General features: G+C 37.5%; 1 protein-coding gene across 2 annotated transcripts in view; it reads left to right on the top strand.

The window, feature by feature from the left end:
• LOC311303234 (A disintegrin and metalloproteinase with thrombospondin motifs 2) overlaps positions 1-8,608 on the top strand; it is a 186,302-nt gene extending 177,694 nt beyond the window's left edge. The window contains exons 19-22 of one of the 2 annotated variants that reach the window (XM_084429572.1): positions 458-665; positions 760-889; positions 2,197-2,286; positions 6,023-8,608. In XM_084429572.1, the coding sequence (XP_084285698.1) occupies positions 458-665; positions 760-889; positions 2,197-2,286; positions 6,023-7,407 (1,813 nt within the window). In that variant the 3' untranslated portion in view covers positions 7,408-8,608. The remainder of the gene's footprint in view (positions 1-457; positions 666-759; positions 890-2,196; positions 2,287-6,022) is intronic. The other variant, XM_084429573.1, reaches the window with a different exon arrangement.
• Positions 8,609-14,905: the final 6,297 nt, after the last annotated feature.

Below are 14,905 nucleotides of genomic sequence, written 5' to 3' on the forward strand. Positions count from 1 at the left end.
AAAGTCATACAATAAACATTTGTTACAGTATATGAGTTACAAGGATGTTCTAGTTATTATTATTTTTTATTCACATTTTCATTTTTGGGAGTGACACAACTTGTGTCACTCCCAAAAATGAAAATGTGAATAAAAAGATCAGAATATGTTTCTGAAGTAAAAAAAGTATTATTTTATCTTTACTTGTTATTGCTATTATTCTAACTGCTGTTATCATCACAGTTGGCACCTTTAAGTCCTTATCCTATAAAACCACAAGAACTAACACATTACTTTTATAACCAGCATTCCCTTGCACTACACATATTGACATATGTTGTGGTCTAGTTTTCTGCAACTATAGTCTATGTCCAGTAGATGTCATTGTAATACTGTTGTATCTTGCATCACACATGACAATTTTGCACCATGTTTTTCTGAATAAACTGTGACTGTGTGCTTGATTTGATGTATTTAGCTGGGTGGCTGGAGAGTGGGGTGAATGCAGTAAGTCTTGTGGGAAGACGGGCACTCAGACACGCTCTGTACGCTGCGTCCAACCTCTGGGCGACGACAAGTACAAATCCATCCGCAGTCGTTACTGCAGCGATGAGCGCCCAGAATCCCGCAGAGACTGCAATCGCAACCTGTGCCCTGCTGAGTGGAGGCTTGGCCCCTGGTCACAGGTACAGACATGAACATGTTTTTTTTGTTTTTTTATCAGTATAGATCCAAGCGCTGGATTAGTTTGACATTCTGTTTGTGTGCGTGCTGTTGTAGTGCTCAGTGACGTGTGGTAATGGCACGCAGGAGAGGCAGGTGCTTTGCCACACCCGTGACAACACCATTGGGCTCTGTCTGGACTCCAAGCCAGCTGCATTAAGACCCTGCAGAATGGATCCCTGCCCAAGTGCGTATTCAATTTTGTGATCACACTTTTTGAAATAACAACCCAAACAGATCAGTACACTCATAATTCACAAGTAATTGTAAATTGATGTACTGAAACAAGATATTAGAGTTGAAAAACATGTAGACTTAATATACTTTGGGAATTGACTGAATTGGTTAAAGTGGGCGTAACACACCAGATTGAATCCAGATGGTTGGTGGGAGCGGTTAAAAGTAATCCTTACAACTTGAAAATGCATGCCACATATAGTATATAACTGGTTACATTTTACAATAAAATTATTTACATGATCTAACATGACATAATGATATTTTTATAACATGTATTATTATATACTGCTGTTCAAAAGTTTGGAATCAGTAAGATCTTTTTTTCTTTTTTTTTTTATGTTTTTGACTTTATGAAGGTTCTTACTGTATGCTCACCAAGGCTGCATTAATAAAAAAAAAACATACAGTAAAAACAGTAATATTGTGAAATATTATTATATTTCATTATATTCAAAATATTTTCTGTTTGAATATATTTTAAAATGTAATTTATTCCTGTGATGGCAAAGCTGACACCAGTCTTCAGTGTCACATGATCCTTCACAAATCATTCTAATATATTTCTTATTAATTATCAATTGTTGTGCTACTTAACATTTTGGTGGAAACCATGATACAATTTGTGTAGGATTTTTTGGTGAATATAAAGTTAAAATGAACAGATTTAATTTGAAATAGAAATCTTTCGTAACATTCTAAATGTTTTTTTATCATCACTTATGATCAAAAATCTTACTGACCCAAACAATGAACAATAGTGTATTTCTAAATTGCTAACATAAACCTAGATTATTAAATCCTGTAAAAATGGTTCATTTTTAGTTAATTATACCTAATGCATTAACTAATGTTAACAAATGTAAACCTTATTGTAATGTGTTATCACATGTTTTAAGCAAAAAAAAAGAATGCATAATTGAGTTACATAACTCATAAAACAAAAAAAGAAAAGCTTGTAAAATATTACACTTTCAAAATAATAGCATTGCATATCGTTCACAGTTTGGTTGTGACGAAACATCTTCATTTATCAGTACAGTTTTTATCCTTGTGTCATCTTCCGAGTTGCTTATTAATAAAAGTTAATGCTTGCTTATTAATGTTATTAATAAAAGTTGTATTTTCTGTACTGGTAATTCATGACATTAACAAATGCTCTAATATAGCTGATGAGTTTTCTCTTGCTTTCTCTCTCACCGTCTCCCGGGCTTTCTCCTTCCCGATCCCACTCCCTCCTCTTCCCACTTGCTACAGGGAGCACTTCCGACTTCAACAAGCACGGCAACTTCCTGATACAGTGGTTGTCGCGTCACGACCCCAAATACCCCGTGCAGAGGATGTCAAGTAAAGCGTCTCTCACCAGCCACGTTGTCGCGCTGCGCTGTCTCACCTCTCTGAGCTGGACCTTCCCTCTGTCACTCTGCCTGGCTTTACAAGGCAAACTCCCCTGACTGCCTCCCTCTTCCGAGGCTTGCACGCTTCTCTTTTTCCTGGGTGGTGGTCCTCTTTTACGGGGCGTTTCCGATAGGGGGAGGTTTCTCTGTTTCTCTCTCTCTCTGTCTCTCGCTCTATCTCTCTCTCCTTTGTGGAGCTCTGTGTTGTGAACGCTGGCCAGTAAGAAATTGTTGACAAAACAAAACATGTACAAAATTTGGGGGATGTTTGATAAAGGAGGGGCTTTGTGGTTGGACGGGCAGCTTGCGGAGCTAATGATTGCGCTGAGGTTTCCGCAGGGGCGACGCGTTTGTTTGAATTCACTGCCCTCTGCAAGCTGTTTCTATATGGCTCACGCTCTCGAGGCGGACGCTGTTTTACAGAGGCCCCGCCTGAGCTGCAGGTGTGAAGGGGAAAAAAAATAAACATGAAAAGTGGCTAAAAGATTAAAAAAAGGAAAACAAAAGACAAAAAAAAAATAAAGCTTTATTGTGAATGTGAACTTGTCACAATGAGGAAATCTTTGCTAAGTGCTCATTCCACATCCTAGTTCATTCTCGAAAACCGATGGGACAAAAACAAACACTCAAACAAGTTACGATGTTAACATGGGATGTACTGTTGAACCGCCAATATACGTGTTGGTGGCTGATGGTGAACATGAGGTGGAACTTGCTAAACAGGGTCGCTTTACTACACACGTTTGAATGCCATAACCACCTCATCCTCCATCCTCTCTTTGACTGTTAACAAATTCAATAAATGCAGCTTATTTGTGCTTGCAGACTTTAAACAAACATATAAATATATTTGTATTTATATATAAATCTATATGGGTACCAATAATATGAAATATTAATAATTTGTTTTACCATGAATAAGCTGTAGCTTATTAGCCTAACATTTTGACTGCTATTGATCGCTTTAATTCTTGACTGTTACGTGTATTTTTTTATTGATTTTACATAAATACAGAACTATTGCTATTTAATAACAGAAGTTAAGTGTTTCGGGGGAAATGGGAAGACCTATATTATGCAGGACTCGCTCAGCCAGTTGCCTCTTGTTTTTTTTTTTTTGTGGTTGTTTTTTCAGAGAGAAGTGGTTTCATTTAAACAGATTCATCCTGAACTAGAGGGATTCATGCGCATTAAATATCTCCATGTGGTGATGAGAGCGGCGTTTGTTTCAGTGTTTCCGACGCGAGTGTTTGTGCGCGTACGTCTGCCAGCATGTGTTTTAACCAGTGGCCATACAAAAGACAAACGACACATAAATATACCTCATGAACTTTCATCCACATCTGAGCTCATTCTTTTCGGGGCCGGGAAAGGGTAGACACAGAGCGTAAGAACAATGCCTTACACTACAATTGAATGTATCGGCATTTATCTGTGAAAGTGATGGCTTAGCGCACAGAAACCAGAGGCAGCTTCAAACAAAACCTGAAATAGAACCAACTGATCAACCAATCGTCACACACATCCGAAAACAGTGGCTAACCCATTGGATATGGAGAGCGTTTTAATGGAAACCTACACTCAGCATCTCTTTATCACTTCAGACGTGTCATTGTATCGTGAAACACATTTCTGTTGTGACTATGTAGCGAGCTATCCGAAATTTCATGCTCAAAGCCGTGAAGAAAACCCTAGGAAAAGCCAGACCTTGCAGTGAGATACTGTAAATAAACATAGGTGTTTACTGTATTTATAATAACATTTATGACTGTTATCTCCTTACTTATAAGAAAAAAATGCTAATATTATATATACTATGAGTAACTGTCATGTTACTTCACTGGCCTAACTGCGTCTTGGCTGGCTGTTGTGGGGGAAATGTCTGGGGAACATTCAGATGGACTTACGTGCACTGCGTCTATATGCACTTTGATTTATCAGGGAAACTTTATTAATGTTTTGTAAATGTTTAATATATGACACTTGTATGTGCCATGCCAGTTTTTACATCATCATGGAAATCCTGTATTTTATTTATCTAATGACCTATTTATTTATTTATTTATTTACCTGTTCATCTGAATTACCAATGGATTAATTGTTCTCAAAGTAATCAAGTGTTTAACCAAAGTTACTGTGACATTGTACCTTTCAACACAGTTGATTTATTTTTCTGAAGAAGATAACTCTATCTGTATGTTTAAAGGGGGGTGGGAGTGCATTTCATTGTTTCAGTTTCTGTCATGATCAACTGCAAAAGTAGGAATAAAAAAAAAAAGTGTTATAAAAACAGAAATCTTCTCTTCTGGCTTTTCCCTGTCTGTGTTGGTGCTCTGCTTTCTATTTCTCTGAAAGTGGCATTTTTTCCTTTTACTTTAAAGGTACACTACAGAACATTGGAGTCTCGATCGCTATTTGTGGTTGGATGAATCCAATTTGTGGGGTTAATTTGCTTTCTTCTTTATGTCAGTTGTGCTGCAAATATAAATCATAATTGTAGGCTTGCCATGGTACATTGGGTAAGGCAATAACACTTATTTTTGTGACGTAATTGCACAATACGCAATTTTGCTCAATTTTACCCTGAAAACCTTTTGTTTTGCACTTTAGATGTCATAAGTTGAATTATGTATATATCTGCATCATATTGACTCTGTGGATATCAACTGAAAATCACTGACGACCACCAATTTTCGGATAGGATATAAGGGATATATAAATAAATCGAATCCGTTTTCAGAAGGATAGACAACCACATTTATAGTCCATAAATAATCACATTCACAAGGGAAGAAAAACTGCTTGTTAACTAATCATTCATCCTAACTTGTTTAGTCCTCTAGTATGCATCTACATCCAGATTTGCTTAATGGTCAGTCCATAACTTCTTTCCTGCATTTGCTTAAACTTGTGATTCTCTCATGATTTCCCCATTTCTGCTTATTTCTTGCTCAAACACATTTGTCAAAAGCACGAAACAAGCTTAGAAGACATTTTATCTGCTTAGCTTCACTCCTGGGCACAAAAAAAAATGGCTAAACACTAAGCTTTTAATTGTCTGAACCACAAATTATTTCAAAGACAGCAAGAAGTGGCTTGAGAACAAGTCCATCAGGCTCATGTTTTGGCCTGATCAGAGTCCAGATTTGAACCCTATAGTGAATATTTGGTCTCACATTAAACACAAACAAACTAGGAAGCATTTTTCAACTTCTCACAGCTGTCTGAAACCCTCAAGTGGAACAATCAGCTGTCTGCAAGTTGGGGAAGTGCTGTTATCTACAGTATTTGTGCAATTCTTGCTCATTTCATGACCAGTGATTTGTGATTAAAATGGTTAAGACCATTAAAAGACCACTAAATATTTTGCCATTTTTGGCTTGGCCCATTTTTTTGCCCAGGAGTGTACATCCCTATCTTCACAGATTTGCTTTATGGTCAGTTCATAACTTCTTTTCTGCCTTTGCCTTAACATGCTTTTCTCTGAAGATTTCCCCATTTCTGCTTTTTTCTTGCTCAAACACACTTGTCAAAAGCACGGAACAAGCTTAGAAGGCATGTTTTATCTAGCTTAGCTTTACACATAGTCATTAAGATCTTCTATATGTAACCTATTTGTATTTTAGTTGCTACAGTATGATTTCAGTGTACATACATATGTCTTATGTCCCTCTCCTGTTTTGCAGGACTGCGTTGTCACGGTGACCGTTCTGCATTATGTCGCATGGAGGCGCTGCAGCAATATTGTTCCCTTCCAGGCTTCCAGCGCATGTGCTGCAAGTCTTGCAAGGTTGACAATCCCACAAAGATCACTGTGATCAAAAGTAGGCCACCATCCAAATCAGAAATAACCTCTAAAGGACGATCCACCATAAGTCCCACACGCACAGAGTCCACCACAGCAGCCATGCTGCCATCTACAGATGGGAAAAGTGGCACTTCTGTGAGCACACCTTGGTTATATACGGCCTTAGCAACGTCATCTGATACTCACGGATACACGAAAATGCCCATTTATCCGTATACTACAACTCCTGTCTTTAAGCACACTACTCCAGATTTCCTTCCAGAACAGAGCACATCTTTTGCCATTACTACAGCAACTAAGAAAACATCTGCACCTGAAAATGACATGGTAAATAGCACAGAATTACCTGCTAGTACTATTGTCCCCATCATTTTCAGTGATGTGAATGATGCCACCCTAATTCCCAGCACCACCGTCAAGTTTGAAGAGTTTAATGGGAGCAGTGGTGCACCAAATGTGGACAACGGTGCGGTACTGCAGTCAACAACAGAATATGGTGAATTAACAACCTCAGGCACCAAATTACCTGCTAGTACTGTTATCCCCATAATTTTCAGTGATACGAATGACGCCACCCTCATTCCCAGCACCACCATCCAGTTTGAAGAGTTTGATGGGAGCAGTGGTGCACCAAATGTGGACAACGGTGCGGTACTGCAGTCAACAACAGAATATGGTGTGAATGAAAATGAATTAACAACCTCGGGCACCAAATTACTTGTTAGCACTGTTTTCCCCATCATTTTCAGTGATGTGAGTGACGCCACCCTCATTTCCAGCACCACCGTCCAGTTTGAAGAGTTTGATGGGAGTAGTGGTGCTCCAAATGGGGACAACGGTGCGGTACTGCAGTCAACAACAGAGTATGGTGTGAATGAAAATAATTTAACAACCTCAGGCAAGATGGTCCTTGGCATCCCAGTGACATCTATAGCAGAGGTGCCAACAACCACTGAAGAACCTGCTCCAATGGCAACAACCTCTATATCTACAACTTCCAGTACACCACAGTCAAGTACAACAGCATCCGGCACAGAGAAGATAAGCAGACGACCGAAGAACGTGGAAGAGACGACCGAGAGCAACGCTATTGATATGCCGTATCGAGTAATCCTGTTGGACATCGAGTTTCCTCCAAATAACATCATCCCCAGGAGAGGGCGCGTGTTTCTGCGTGAGAAAACACGGAATAAGCGCATCCAGGAACTGCTTGAGGAGAAGCGAAACTTCTTGAGACGGATGAAAAGAGCACAGGGGGTTTGAACCCTGTCCAGTTTCTCTTATAGAGATACAGCTGCCAAATGCTACTTCTGAATCCAGACTTTATTTTGGTGCTTGGATCAAGAACTGAAAAATGGCCAAAATATTGAATTAACTGATGCTTTTCCCTCTTTTAATGACATGGCAAACTGATCTTTGTAGAACAAAACCACTAGCATGTGTTTGCACAGTGTCTTTGAACTGAAGGATATTCTCATTCAAAGTGATTTATCATTTTAAAGAATTAGTTCAGCCAACATTTTTAATTCTGTCATCATTTATTCAACCTTATGTCATTCCAAACCTGTATGACTTTCTTCCTGATGTAGAACGTTTTCCATACCAGATAACTGAGGTAATGGTAATGAGGAGCTATCAAGCCCCGAAATGACAATAAATTAAATTAATTATCGTTTGCCCAAATATGCTGAATGACAGATACAGACAATAGGCACATACTGTATTATCTGTCAATTACAGTAGCATATAAATAGTGTACTATTTTATTGAGTTGGCACCAGTCTGAAATGTACTGTACATGTTGGTTTCAGCTGCAGATTTTATCATTAAAAATATATTTTTTTACACAGGGTCGAAAATATGGAACCCATGGTGATAATATGGCAGTCCAGTACATTGTGATTATACTGAAAAAATGAGGGTCAACAAGTGAATCAGCAGCCACTTAATGTACAGTAAATGCTCTTTCAGTATGTAAAATGAATAGCACTAATTTACCCCAGAGAAGTGAATCAGAGTTAAGTGCGTATTTAGCCAGACAACATGCAGTCAAGACATTTCCATTACTCAATATATCACTGTCTCATATCGTTAGCCTCATAGCATAATTGCCTACGTCCTATTTAAAAAAAAAAGGACTTAGGCAATTATGCTATAAGGCTAATGTTTTGGCTTACATGTATCTGTGATGAGAAAAATTACGCAGTTGTTTTCACTGGCGAGTGATTTGACAAGAACAATTCAGGGATGCTCCATAGTGAATACTTACAGATTTTTATTTTATGCTTGTGAATTATATTTCCTTTCACCAGTATGCAAGCTTATGCTGAAACTTTATCAAATCAGATCAAGAAGATAAATATTTTTTGTGAGATATTGATGATTATGAGTGTGCCATAAAGACTCCATTATGTAAAAAGCAGAAGAAAATGTCAAAAACAGAAATAAATGTTCTATATTGCAAGAGTTTCAGAGTTTCACATTCTTCTTATACATTTTCTTGTGCTTTTACAGACCTTTTTAGATGTTTATAGTTACTTCAATTTAAAGTGTATATCTTTTTCATTAGAATTCGTACATACAGTATCACCTTCATTTTTTTATTTTATCTATCAATTTATTATTCTTTGCAGATTTTGCTCTTAAAAAGTTTTATATAACTCACGTTAAATAATTAGGACAAACTTTTACAACTGTTTAATTAAGTTAGTTAACTATACAAATTCTTTAAAAATACTTTTTTTAAAAAGCTCACACACTCTTCTCATTATTTTACATCTTTGCATGAAGGATTTCTTGAGAAAGAACTGGGATAATTAGAACAGAATAGATTAGCGATGTACCTCTGCAAGGGCGCTTCGCCTCACTTCATTAGCTTTAGTCCTCACCACAGGTGAAAGTCTGGATGGACCAATCACCACATCCATTCCATACAGACTCAGGAACTAAGAACAGTGAGAAACAGGACCCATATGAATTAAGAATCACAAATAAAAAGAGATGGAGGTCAAATCTTTGCTAAAGTCTCCTGCTGAGAAAAAGACACTAGTGTTTCCCCTAGAGTTTCATAAGATATTTTTCATAAGAGAACAATTCAAAACTTTGCCATGGTAGGCCTACCAACATCCACAAAATTCATATATTTTAATATGAATATTTCACTTTTAATTCTGAGCTATGTTTTCCACATGAATTGTAGCGATTGATCTATATTCTTAGTATATGTTGACAATTGTCTCATTTGTATCTCTTCTAAATTGTATAAGGAATTATAGGAGAAACACCGAAGTCAAGGTTGATATACAACTAAAACTCCTGAGCTATGAAAGTTCAACCTCTGAACAATTTCCTCTCTCTTCTCTGCAGAAGATCTTGCATTCTGAGGTAGGTTGTTGAGTTTAAAGCTGGTGCAATATCTTCGCCACTATCAGAGCAGAAATGCATTGGTTAACAGGTCACTACTGGTGGAGCTCCTTGAGCGTGAATCTGCCACCCGTCAGAACAAACAATCAACTAGTTAGCCCCGCCCCCAACTCTCGCCATTGGTCAAGTCAGCGTTGTTATGTAGGACTAGACTGGTCGCTCCAAACGAAAAGAAGAATAATCTTTGAATAATCTTAGTTTTCTTTGCATAGCCTATTAACCAAAGAGAAAGTTTTTAAACCCCAAAAGGTACACACTTAAACTGTAACACGTTTTTTTTTTCCTCAAAGATTTAAAGGGTTAGTTCACCCAAAAATGAAAAGTCTGTGATCATTTACTCCCAACACATGTTCCAAACATTTCTTTTCCTCTGTTGAACACAAAAGAAGATATTTTGAAGAATTGGTTACCAGACAGTTGACGGTAGCCATTGACTTTCATAGTATATATGTATTTTTTTTTTTCTATGGAAGTCAATGGCTACCATCAACTGTTACCCAGCATTCATCAAAATAACTTATGTTGTGTTCAACAGAAGAAAGAATCTCATAAGCTTTGGAACAACTTAAGGTGGAATAAATGATGACAGAATTTTCATTTTTGGGTGAACTGTCCCTTTAAGGGCCGAGATTTTTAAAGTTGACTATAACGATAACTATTTTAGGGTCCATACTAACTTACAATATCGTTCTGGAAGTGTGCGCTGCAGTTATGTCGTCTGTCGTTTTAAACGATTGTCCAATAGGCTAGTGGATTCTGATTGGCTGTCAATGTGTGCGACTCAATCAGCTCCCTAGTTCAGTAGTCAGTCAGGGCACAGATCTAGAACCAGAACCAGAACCAGATCAAGTCAGCCATTTTAAGTGATGTCCCAATTGCAAGTCGCAAAATCTTTCCAGTGAAACTCACTAGAAAGACCCACAATGCACAGTGAAAACCAGGGATCATTGATGTTCTAAAATCGCATATTTCCCTACTATACATCACGTCACAAAAGATGTATGTCTGACTTCACGGCACATTTATCGTCCTTGGTGTGAATGGGGCCTTTAAGTGATTCCAAGACATCATTCCTCATTGGCCTTTTTAGCCAACTATGACATCAACAGTCCAGCAGATGGCTCTATTTTACAAAATAGCAAACATCATCAGCATCTGGCTCTGTACAGGACAGGTAGCCTATTTCACGAGCAGGTTATGAATAATGATGTCTCATAAGTGTCCTGTTACTATTTAAATTACATTTTTAGAAGCACAGAAAGCTGTTCTACACAATGTCCTGTCAGTTTTAATAGGCTATTTAGTGTTTTAACAAGCTGTTGAATTCTTAAAGGGATAGTTCACTTTGAAATTAATTTTTGGTATGTTTTAGCTTACCTCAAAGGCATCCAAGATGTAGGTGTCTTTTTTTCCGGAGTAGTTTCAATTTTGATATTTTTAGGTCAAATCGTTCTTGTCTGTCAGTCATATAATGCAGGTCTATGGTCACTGTCTCAAAACAGCATGCACAAAGTCCAAATTAAACAATTCCCCATCGTCCAAATTAAACAATTCCCCATCGTAAGTACACATTGATGGCTTAAGACACGAAACGAGCGGTTTGTGTGAGAAAACGAACAGTATTTATATAGTTTTTGTCCTCTTGTAAACACACACACCCAAATGATCAGAGGACGCGGGTGCTTCGGTCTGCGCAAGCGACGGAAAAGGTCAGAGGGCGCGGGCGCCAGAAATTATCTCTCGCGCGTGTACGTCACTCATTGTTTACACAGAACAGAGATTGTAGGTAAGACGGCTAATCGAAATGGTTCTAATTTGCGCTTATCCAGGATGTTTAAACCGACGTAAAAGAAAACAATTTCGTATGCTCGCGCGAACTCATCCGGGAGTGGTGAGTTTTCACGAATTCCCAATTTATAATCCTTCCCTATTGAAGTTCTGGTTGATCGCTCTTCGGCTGGATATCAACACACCCATAAACGTACTAAAGTTGAGGAGGGTCTGCAGCGATCATTTTTCCCCTGATGATTTTATAAACCAAGGAGAGGATCGCATAGTACTGACATCATCAGCTGTGCCTATGGTGTTTTCTCATCCAACGGAGGTATGTGAACAACGTCTTTGTATTTGTAAAGCTGGCATTACATGAAATGAGCAATACAATGTATTTCTGCACCATATATTTGGTAAGAATGGTTTTACATGAGAGAGTTATAAGATATGTTATAAGAAGAGAAGATATGTGTAGCCTATACTAAGCAGCTGCTAGTCAAACCAATGTGAAACTATGTGTACTACTCATAAGGGTGCAGTCAATGATACTACTACTACTACTAGCCTAATAATAATAATAATAATAGTAATAGACAGTGTGGATTCATGTTCGTGTAGCTCTACTTAGTGTTGACTTTGTAATGACAAGCAATATTTTTTTAGGAAAGCGTACAGGAACCATAACAGGCAACAGAACATGAGTCAGATGAAGAGAAAACAACAGAGTGCCTTGGTGCATACATCGGACTAAAAGATGTTTAAATCTCTGTGTAAACAATGAGTGACGTACACGCGCGAGAGATAATTTCTGGCGCTTGCGCAGATCGAAACGCCCGCGCCCTCTGACCTTTTCCGTCGCTTTCCGGCGCTTGCGCAGACCGAAGCCCCCGCGTCCTCTGATCATTTGGGTGTGTGTGTTTACAAGAGGACAAAAACTATATAAATACTGTTCGTTTTCTCACACAAACCGCTCGTTTCGTGTCTTAAGCCATCAATGTGTACTTACGATGGAGAATTGTTTAATTTGGACGATGGGGAATTGTTTAATTTGGACTTTGTGCATGCTGTTTTGAGACAGTGACCATAGACCTGCATTATATGACTGACAGACAAGAACGGTTTGACCTAAAAATATCAAAATTGAAACTACTCCGGAAAAAAAGACACCTACATCTTGGATGCCTTTGAGGTAAGCTAAAACATACCAAAAATTAATTTCAAAGTGAACTATCCCTTTAAGTGTTTTACTGCTACAGGCCTGCATTTTGATGAGACTTTCGGCAGGACTGGACTTATTAGGTTATAGAATAACCTTGCATTATATGGCAAGCAACCGACTTTTTGAAAGTTAGCTATATGATTATGTGAGGAGTAGCTAGTTTAAACACCACTAGTAGCATTATTCAAAGTTTGATCTCAATGAAAAATTTTTTTCCTGTTGCTTTCAAAATTGTTTTATTGTGTATTATGGTAGTGAGTTTAAAAGGAAATACTCTCTTAAAACATGAGACAAGAACTGGAAGGGAAAGGAAAAAATGAAATTTAATTAACAAAACATACAAAAAGGGAAGGAATGGAAAGAATCTAAACAAAATGGAACAAAAGATACTAAACAAAAAATAAAAAGAAAGGATTGGAAAGGAACACAAAAGGAACAAGTTTAGTACAGAAGATTAAGATGTTTTGGGAGTTTTTATTTAAAGTATGGTTGAGAAATGCCGCATCATTTTGCAGGCTAAAATGAAAACAAGAGGATTAATTGGATCTCACAACCGGAAGCATAAATCCGTGACCCGTTTTCAGACATTGAATTTATAATTGACCAGATTAGACCTGGCTGATGAATATACTGTAGGATTACAGACGCTCTCTCTCACTGTCCAGAGGCCAAAAGGAGCGCAACTGTTTGTGACTAATTGTGTTTGTTCATAGATCAGGACAGCCATCTGTATAACAAACACCCCCTGCCATGGGTGTGTGTGTGTGGTGGACAAAAGGTGGGCTGTTCCTGTGGCAGATTCTATTGCAATGTCTGGATGTGCGAAGAAAAGCTCCCCACAATCCACGCACATGTTTGTATCTTCATTCAGACCTGATTTTATGGTTCCTCCATGGGTGCAAGGCATGTAATTGGGAGAGATATTCCATTAAATGCACCATATTCAGTTCTCCCACCCACAACATTCCAATTTAAGGAGGCTTGCTGTCACATGCCTTTAAATACAATACGCCACGATGATGGAAACAGTCTGAAAAAGCATATTTTGGATATTATTTGTAATACATCATAAACTGACCTTTAATCCATGAGCCACAAAGGCAGCGCTGTCCCATTTGTTCACAAGAAATGTATAAATCCCTCTCAGAAACTATTACTACATTTTGGATGCATGCACACAAATAAATGTATTTAACACAGTGATAATTGCTTAATATTCTTTAGAGTCTTATTTAATATTTAGGTGGTCAAAAAGAACTCATTCAGTTCCTCCTTTAAACAATGAGAGTCTTCATGTGAAACGCTGTGGTGAGAATGGCCAAGGGCGTTCTGCCATTTGCTTTAGTGGCGTTAGAATGAGAAAAGAGAAAGGTTTGAGTAAATTGGATCTGACTGTTAATGACCAGTTCTGGATGCTTCATCTATCTAAATGTAACATGTCTATGCACTGGCCATCTTGAGAGTATTGATTATTATTTTTCAGTAATTTTCAGTGTGTGTTTTTACATTTAAAATAATACTAGTTTATTTCATGTTGTATTACAATTTAGTTATAGTTTTAGACTTTGTATTATATTCATACCTTTTTATATTTATAGTTTTAAAGTGTCACCATCGAAATATACCTTAAAAGACACCTGGAAAGAATGTGTCTTTTAGACAACAACATCCATTTCCTGCAGTGATGAGTGGAGCTAATCAGGTGCCAGCTTGATGAAAAAGAGATGTTACAGCTGCCAGAATTCATATTTAGATGCTGATTAAATCTAATAAAAGGAATCTGAAGATGAAGACACAAAGACAAAGACACTGCTGAAACACAAACTAAAAGTACCTTCCTTTTTTGGCCATGCAGCTGTGCACATCATAAGCTTAACATATTTATAAATGTCGGAATTTACAGATGTCCAGAAACAACAAATATCATAATATCCCATTATTCCAGCTTATTGAGATTTTGCAAGTCACTCAGCTATGACAAATATTGCTACACTAAGTAAATCATATAAAGTAAAAACCCAAAAGCTCTTTATACCAACATATATAAAGCCGACAATCTGTTTGACTTGCAATAAATCTAAATCTAGCCAGATCTCGCACCTTTTTTTATTTTCAGTTCTCTGAAATGACTTTATGACAAATAAAACTGTTTATATATTTATATATCTTTGTTTTGATACCAAATGCATTACATGACCTCATCTTACAAAATTCATGAATTCTTTGCTCACTTGCCACAAAAGCACACATATTTTGTCCACATTTACATGTTTTGTAACTGTTAAATGTATACTAATAAGAAAATGTGGCTTAGAGATAATTCCATATTCAATTGTTTTGTTGATT

Source organism: Rutilus rutilus (assembly GCF_951802725.1).
Source record: "Rutilus rutilus genome assembly, chromosome: 14".
In the NCBI taxonomy this organism is placed as follows: Eukaryota; Metazoa; Chordata; class Actinopteri; order Cypriniformes; family Leuciscidae; genus Rutilus; species Rutilus rutilus.